Here is an 8955-nt window from a genome sequence, read left to right as displayed (position 1 = left end):
ACTATTGGAACGCCCTTAGCTCCATGGAACCATCTTTGTCAGAAGAAATTGTACTTCAACTTTTTTAAGATGTTTTTGAAATTGATAAGGATGGGTTATGTGAAAATATGCTCTTTTTCTTTGGCTTTTGTAAGAACTCTGTGTCACATCAGTTGTAGCACTGGTGCAGTTTACTAACAAAAAACCAATGCACTCACCAACACGTTAAAAAATGTGATCTAATTTCAAGATGAGATGATATTTTTGTAAATTTGCTAATATTACACAGGGCAAAACTGAATAAACATTTTTCTTGCTTCCTGTAGTCTCTGATCACTTTCTGTTGATTAGATGTGGGAAAATCAACCTCCTTAATTTCAGACAAAACAGAAATTAACTCAGCAGAATACCAGTATGATTTTAGCTTGCATAGAGGAGAAGTTAAACAACCATATAGGACTGGACTACTTAGAAACCCCCTGTTCCGCTTGATGTTAACCAGCTGCAGCTAATTGGGTTTAATGGATTTGGAGTCTGTTTTTATGGTAGCTGGCTGTGGTTGCTTCTCTATACAGAGAAGCATTTTAGGTTGTAAAATGTGGCAATGAGTTAGCAGTTTTTTGTATTCTCCTTTCAGATCTCCAAAGACTGATCTGTTTGTGCAAACCAGCCAATCATAGCTGTGAATTTCAAGGGCACATGGAAAATATTCTAACAGCAGATTTCAACACAAAATGAATGTTTCTGGCATATTACAGCAAAACTCAATACAAACTGCACACATGGATTAATAATACTACCATAAGTTTGTTGACCTCGTCAAGACTAGTGGACAAAATCATAAGGGAAACATACACTTGTACACACAAGCACAGTCAGGAAAGTAAACCTTTCATTGTTCCCTGCTGTGAACTCTGACATTACATAAGAGTGTGACTGAGGGCACTCATGTCATAGGTGAGCGAGGAACAGGAGCCTTTGGCATTAAGCCCAATACACCAACCTGATCTCTGCTGAGTAGACACTTTGGACCTAAAATAAAGCTCATTATAGAAACCCACATTTATTTATTTTATAAAATATCCATCAATTTGCTACAGTTACTCAGTCAATAGAGGGACATGGGGGGACTGGTTTCTCTATTAATCATTAGGTAAGAGCCAGAATGCACTCTGTACAGGCAAACAGAGGCAAAAGACCACACAATCATAACTAAGGCCAATTTTGAGTGGCAAGTTTCCTTTACATGTCTTTGGATGGTGGGAGAAAACCCACACAGGCACAGAGTTAACATACCAAAGTTCACACAGAAAGGCTGCAGCTGGGATTTGAACCCAGGACCCAACTTGGAGGCAACCATCCTCACACATGACTCTTTGTTTGACTCGTCAATTAAATACCCTGAGCTTCAAGTAAAATTAAACCTCTGAAAATGTAGTTTTGACAGTCTTTATTTTTCAAGTATGTTGGTTCTTTCCAGTTAATGATAGAAAAGAAAACCACAAAGCAGTGCAGCAGATCATGTTCACAACCCTCTCCAGCTGAGCTCAGAGGTATTTGTAGTTCCTCATTCATGAAACGCATTGCTGTAACTAAATATAAACCACTGCTGCGATCCAGCATTGTTTTAACTGTAGGATTCAGGTCCTAAAACTGTGAAACAATGAAGCGTTTGAAGGCTTTTTGAAGATTGTACAGTTCAAACATGCATTTAAAAAACCCAGGAAAAAGGATATGGAAAGTTTTCCTCCTGTAACCAATGATAGAAAATAACAGCCCTTACTTTCAGCTAAAACGTTTATGTATGCTAACAGTTTTTGCATACTATAAATGTTCATTTTGCAGTAGGCTATAGAAAACAAAACAGCAATGCAGTGATGATTAAAATCATAGAGGCCCCAGAGAAAGTGAACTGGGAAGACAAGATTGGAGGTTTTTGGAAGCAGCAGCAATAAATGAGTCAAGAACATCTACTGATAAAACTTCCTGGAAATCCTCCCCTGCCTCAAACGGAAATGTGTTCATGAACACAGGCCAAAATAAGGATAGAGACAAACACTTCTTTACGGCTACTATGTGAGGAAGGATTCCAGTTCATTCGCTTCCAACTTCCTTCTCAGCAAAGTTTTATGTTAAGCATTCCAGAGATCTGATGGAAACTACTTAGCTGCAAAAGATTAACCTATAGGTGTGTCTCATACAGATTATCTGGAGCCTATCCACTTTGCTGTAATTGAACTAACATGACGTCGATTGTTGTATTAATATCTATGTTAATGTTAGAGGCATACATTTAGAGGGGTTTAGTAATCAAGAAATTTAATCACTGACCACATGTGATGTGGTCTGTAGGTGGAGTGGAAATAAGTAAGAGACTATGATGATCAATATTACAAAAATACCTTATTTCTGAGCAACTGCAATTATAAAAAATGTGTTTGAGTAAAATAATGTGTCATGTACCTTGCATGCAAGCTAATAATGGCCTGATGTTATGAGTTTGTAAAAATTATTTTGGGTAAAATAGCTCCTGGGTTAGCAGAAGGTATGTTGGTATTTTTGAGATGAGATTCTAAAAATAATAAATAAGGCAAAACCAACCTAATTACAGTCAGTAAATCCACATAAACACAGTTTAAAAAGTGTGACTTCTGAAAGTATTTGTGGCAAGTCTTATTTGCTATGTGACGAATCAACCTTATGGCTTTAAAAGACCACAAGAGGATCTAGGTAAAGTATATGTCGCAGTGAAAAATCCCATTTGACCTATCCACTGCGAGACATAACATCATACAGTTATATACTTTACATACTTTTTTGAAAAACTTCTTCCCAAATTAAAAATATTGTCTCAAATCTTTTGCAGCCTTTAACTGATTTTTTAAATTATTTTTCTGTCTTAGAAAAATATGAAAGTTACAAAACCTTTACACTTCCAAGTAACTTCACATATATTGACTAGTGTTACTAATGTGATTGCTTTGTGGCTTGTTGTTGTTATGGTTTCAGTTATATAAATATATATGTTATATTTGAAATTTGTAGGTGTGCAACACAATATATTTCTTTTAAGTAGAATAAGTCCACCACCTGAAGATTAAAAAAGTGTGTTTACTGTGATGTAAAAAGGTATATCCTTTATTTCATCTTCCAGTACCTCTGCTACCTAGTTTAACCTCACATTTATAAAACGTAAAAAAAAAAAAAAAACTGACTTGAATGATATGACAATTGTACATTTGCAAGTAGGATGTATCGTTATCAGTCTCCATTAAAAAGAACTCAAATAAATCTGAATTTCTTTTTTATTGAATAATACTGTTCAACTTTTTTTTTATGAAGTTGAACTGAGTTGCATATTTTCAAATGTGTCAATATTATGTTTTTGTTCTTCATTTTACAATACACAATCCATCCCACGTCTTCCTGCATGAAAACTGAATTGTGATCTCGGTCAAAGAAATGTCAAAATAAAATAAGTACATCAAGCTTCACAATAAGGGCCCAATTTCTTAAGAAACTTTTATGAGCTACTGATGACACCTGGTGGTCAGAAGTTGCTAGATGTTTCGGTGATAAAACTTACATTTATTATCTGGTTAAAGCTGTTTCAAATGGTGCGAAAATGTTTTATATTTTAATCTAATTTACGTTATTCTGCTTATTGATCACATTTTTGGACGTAAAAGTACCTCACTATAGGGCGTCTCCTTTAAGAGCACTGACCAACGGTCTCAGCGCCCAATCGCGGCGCGTAAACTGAAAGTGTTGTTGTTAGCAACTAGCGGCTAGCTTTCAGCTAATGTTAGCAAACTGAAGAGCTAACGGTGCGAGACATTTGATTATCTCAAGCGAATTAAAGTTGAGTTAACCTTTAGTCATTTAAGTAACAGGAACAAGTCTAATCCAGTTTGTGCCTTCAACAAAATCAAAAATGACTTCTGCGCTGGTGAGTTTGGCTTTTTTGCACTTTTTACTAGAGCAACGGAGGTGAAATGAGCTTCATATTTGTAGTATTATATAGTTTTTCGGGTAAAGTGAAAGGTTGTTTAAAATCGAACCTCTTGTTGAGTACACTTTACGGTATCATATTTAATTAAACATTAGTTGCTATTTTTAAATTGTCAGATTGTTTGTCCTACAATAGGTGTGAATGTCCCACACACTATCTTAAAAATATTCGACAAATATGTAACAATATATGAATATTACTCCTCCAACAAAACTGCATAAACTATGGGTTTTAAGAGTACAACTTACAGGCATGTAAGTCTATATTAATGTTGCACTAAATTGTGCAGTTGAGATACAATTTAGACTGGAAACTATTGCAATGTCTTTAAACGTAACTTAAAACACTTAAGATATATATATATATATATATATATATATATATATATATATATATATATATATCAGTGGTGTTCAAAGTAAGTTTTCAAGTACCCCTTTCTTCTTACCCAGTTCTTTCCTTAGTTCAAAACACCTCAAATGATGGCTCATTAGCAGGTCTGAACATACTAAGGAGGTAGTTGGACCATTTGAATTAAATGGTCCAACTACTTTAAATACATGGAAAACAAACTATAAACGTCACGATGAGCAAACCATCTTTTTGATGTGGTGACCCAAGGAAATTAGTTTGGTCATGTCATAAGAAATTATTTCTGAGTTAAGAATAATGTGCACAAGATGTTTCCAAGTTGTGCATACAGGTTAATATGTTGGTAAGTATGTTTCAGAAATGCTCAGATGATGTTAAATGACCACGTTTAGATCGCATTGCACTTCTGCGTATGCAGCTAACCTGTGGTGTAATCGCAGCAAATCCAACATCAAACAACCCCAGATGGCTTTTCAGGATGCACTTAGAAGCTTAAGCTTCCAAAATGGGCAGGTGAAAGTTAAACGAGCGCTTCCTGTAATGTTGCCACCGTTCATGATTTACTCAGCTAATTTTCTTAAGGAAACTGGACTATAATTTGTATGCAATAGCAGCATCTCTGTCCAATGTAATGTTTGCATCTACTGCCTTTTGGTTACTATGTTTATTTGTACATTTGCTCTGTTTTTACTCTCTGGATCAGTGTCTCTAAAATAGTCCAAATGTATTAACTGGTAGATCTTTATATCCACAGTATCTTTACAAAATCTGACTGAATCTTGGATGGGAAATAAAAAATTCAGGAGTTAAAGTTAAATTGTAAAGTTAAATGTTTGGGGAAAATACATATTGCATACTTTAAGGTCTTTTAAGACAGATTAAACATTTGCAGCTTTTAGATACACAGAATTGTTCCTGATTCCAACTGCAAGGATCAGTGTTGTGTATATATAACATTTTAGCAACAAGGGGATTTATTATTGTTTTTCTGTTCTTGTATAGCTGCATTTATTTACTCATGATAATTATACAGAGAAAAATCTTACACCTGGCCCACCCCTTTTTGACAACACTTCATCAGTTGCGGCTTGCCACTTATGAGTTTCTATTGGTTAATCAGTTCTTCACCTCAGATTAGTAAATGTTTGCATAATCTTATGTTACCTGTTGAATACATCGAAGGGCGTATAGGTATTATAATCCGTTTTATAAACTTCTTTTAATCAGTCAATATTGAAAAATTATTTACCTTGTGATAATTCGGTGTTATGTTAGAGTTAATGGGTGCCTCTCCCCAGGAGATTGTAAGTGCAAGATGCTCAGTAATATAATATTTCAAGAATAGGTTATGAAATACCACTTCAAAATTTGTGTAGAAAGTGGTAAGTAAACAAGAGATCAGTAGAGAAATATACTCTTTAAAAGTAAGTCTATGGACAAGATAACAGTATAAAACCATCTTTATCGACAATAGTTTATTATCGCGTGTAAAAACGTGAAGAGGATTTATGTAAAAAAGTGTACAAACTTCTTTTTGGGGTTTGTTTTATATGGCTCTTGCCTCAACAACATGCACTCTATGATAAATGTTCAGAAGTTTGTTCATGAGTCTCAGCTCTCGACGCCATATTTGTCAAAGTGTCTCATAATAATTCCCAGCTCCAGCTCCACAGTCCCCATTGTTTCGGTGTGCAGCCTGTATCTGTCCGCTCCGCTGTATATCAGGTCGGGGTTCCGGAGTTGGGGACCTCCCCCGACAAACATTTGGGCCAGCTGCTCTTGCCAGGAGCCGAGCGGCCTCCAGGTCACACAGCTTATCCGGTGATGTCCCGGGCTGGAAGGAACGTGGCAGTATCCGTACCCGTACAGCTGGCAGCGGCCGAACGAGTCCTGGTGCCATACCTGCAAATAAATCTTGGGCCAGCCTTGGAGACCTTTGGTCGCGTAGTGCAAATCAATCGGGTGACTCCAGTAGGCCATGTCTCCGGTTTGAGGAATGTCCACTTGAGTCTGTCCCTCCTTTAGCCCGGAGAGAAGACGCCATGCTCCTCCCGTATGAACTCCCCATTTGCAAAATAGACTATTTTGCGGGAAGCCACTGGCCCCAATGATCTGTCCTATAATGTGAAGTTCTGCCATTTTGTAACTGTCCGCTTTAACCAGAACATGCGTCTCTCCAATTCCTCTTTTCACTTATCGAGTAACGGCTAGCCTAACGGTTAGCGGTGGCTCTGGCTATTCGGCTAACCTGGAAGCTAGCGATACGTCTCCTTGGTAACCCGGGCTGCCTCCGTTCGACTATTAGAATTTTGCCCTGAGTAAAGACTGCCAGGCTCTTTAGATCTGAATTAAAGCATTTGTAACGGAATGGACACGTTATCTTTGTCTGGATTAGACAGATAATATTTTGTATTTCAGTAAAAGTGTTCTTAAAGTCATTGCTAAATTGACAGATGATGGCTGGTTGTGATTGCACAAATTAGATATTTCTACCTGACAGATTAAGCTCAGGACTCTTATTTGAAAAGTAAGTGTTTAATTTGGAGGTATATGTAAATAATTATTTATGGATGGTTGGAAAATAAATAATTTAAACATACAAAAACCCTCAAATCATTTTGACAAACATTCAAATTTTATTATTTATTTTTCTCTCTCTGAAATAAAGCTTTGGAAATGGAAGATCAGAGTGAAACAGCGCCACACAGTGGGTTTTGTCTTAGCATCAAATTCACCTAACTGACGATGAAGACAATTTCACTTATTAAACTTACAAGTAAACCATAATAAATTAATAACTATTTATATGACATGATAATAAAGTAATTGCTCACTTGAGAATTTTATTTGCATGTGTCATTTTACTCAGAGTAAAGTACCTTCACTTAAGTACATTTGCCTCCCCACTCATAATATCCATTTACAAAATGAATATCTGGCTTCACTTTTTTTTTTTTTTTTGGAAAGGGCTTTTTTAGAGTGATATGTTAAGTAGGACAGAAACAACAGCCCAGGTTCATGTATATCATTATTTTGATTTTATTTTTAGCTACACCAATATCCTCATTCATCATGCCCACTTTCTCTTTTAGATTATTATTTTAGCTTGTATATTTTCTTTGTGTCCAGGTATTGTTTGAGGTTTTCTTGTTGACAGATGCCGGTCAAATGGTTCTGTGTTTGATGAGGCATGTTCCTCCACTGGTTCTTCTCAAGATTATGTTCTCCTTCCTATATTGTATAATCCTGGACATTAATGATTGCAGGAATCACTATACACTTTTTGAAGTTTATGAATGGCAATTATTATTTTCCTTTCTCAGGAAATGCATAAAGCTATAACATTTTTAATATATTTAGATTAAATACACTAAAAGCTAAAAGCTCTTTTCTTTCTGTTTTTTATTTTCCTTTAAAAAGATCCATGTTCTGACTGTTAGTTTAAATCCTCATAAATTAAAGTTTCAAATGTTTCTGTGCAGTTTTGATATTGGCACTCTGCCTCCAACTAAGGGAAAGCTCTTTATCACTTTAATCAATCCATCAGATTTTGTGATCTGTTTAGAATTTGTTTCTTATGATATCAGAATTTATCTCTTTTCCTGTTATCTCTTAGTGTGTGTTTATAAATAATCATCTTCGTTTTTTTAGTTACAGATTTAATTTTATCAAACTTCTATCAAACTTGATGTCTTTTTCTTATTAGTGTATGTTATAAATAATCATTTTCTTTTTTTACTTTTTTTAGTTACAGATTTAATTTTGGTATTTTATTGTCACTTAATAGGTTTCTGTGTTTCTCTCTCCACATAGTCGGATCCAACCCTTGAGAGACATTTTAAGGGTCATCGGCACACTGTGACCAGTGTGGACTTCAGCTACAACTTGAAACAGATTGGTAACTGCTTTATTCATATTTGAGATCATTTTCATATGTATACTGTTCACTGCTCTCTTGAACAGTTCACTCAAGTGTGCTTCTCCTTCTTCCAGCTACGGGCTCTGTGGACTCTTGTGTGATGATCTGGAACATGAAGCCTCAGATGCGAGCTTATCGCTTTGATGGGCACAAAGAAGCTGTCACTTGTGTGCAGTTTTCTCCATCTGGCCACCTGGTAGCCTCCGCCTCTAGAGACAAAACTGTACGCCTTTGGGTGCCCAGCATGTAAGATTTTATGAAGCATTACTTTCTGTATTCTGCTACTCCTCTTTTTATTTAAATTCAACCTGAAACTGCAACAAAGGACAATGCTGCAGATTAACAAATGCATTTTAATAAAGATGCAATTCTAGTAATTGGGAATCTTCTGCTGTGAACACACGGCCCTGACGCAACCTGACTGCTTTACATTTGAGTGATGTGTGTGTGCAGGAAGGCAGATTCAACAGTTTTCAGGGCTCACACAGCGGGTGTGCGCTGTGTTAATTTCTCTGGTGATGGACAGACTATGCTGACGTCCTCTGATGACAAGACCATCAAACTGTGGACGGTCCACAGGCAGAAGTACCTCTTCTCTTTCAGCCAACACATGAACTGGGTCCGCTGTGCTAAGTATGACACACACATATACAATAGTTGGAGTTAAATATAA

General features: G+C 36.2%; 2 protein-coding genes across 2 annotated transcripts in view; one reads left to right on the top strand and one right to left on the bottom strand.

The window, feature by feature from the left end:
* The first annotated feature begins 3506 nt into the window (after nucleotides 1-3506).
* Nucleotides 3507-8955, top strand: part of poc1a (POC1 centriolar protein A) — a 28522-nt gene continuing 23073 nt past the window's right edge. Inside the window, exons 1-4 of the mRNA XM_044122228.1 lie at nucleotides 3507-3928; nucleotides 8177-8261; nucleotides 8357-8528; nucleotides 8736-8915. Coding sequence (XP_043978163.1) covers nucleotides 3914-3928; nucleotides 8177-8261; nucleotides 8357-8528; nucleotides 8736-8915 — 452 coding nt within the window. The 5' untranslated portion in view covers nucleotides 3507-3913. The remainder of the gene's footprint in view (nucleotides 3929-8176; nucleotides 8262-8356; nucleotides 8529-8735; nucleotides 8916-8955) is intronic.
* Nucleotides 5824-6640, bottom strand: b9d2 (B9 domain containing 2). Its single transcript, XM_044122229.1, has one exon. The coding sequence runs from the start codon at nucleotides 6500-6502 to the stop codon at nucleotides 5975-5977; it is 528 nt and encodes a 175-aa protein (XP_043978164.1). The 5' UTR covers nucleotides 6503-6640; the 3' UTR covers nucleotides 5824-5974.

This window comes from Gambusia affinis, linkage group LG07 (assembly GCF_019740435.1).
Source record: "Gambusia affinis linkage group LG07, SWU_Gaff_1.0, whole genome shotgun sequence".
Taxonomy (NCBI): domain Eukaryota; kingdom Metazoa; phylum Chordata; class Actinopteri; order Cyprinodontiformes; family Poeciliidae; genus Gambusia; species Gambusia affinis.
The sequence above is the reverse complement of the archived record's forward strand: the minus strand, read 5'-3'. Positions and strand labels throughout refer to the sequence as shown.

What these genes read in the sequence shown, in the direction of transcription:
- b9d2 (XM_044122229.1), bottom strand. Translation starts at nt 6,502, where the DNA reads ATGGCAGAACTTCACATTATAGGACAGATCATTGGGGCCAGTGGCTTC.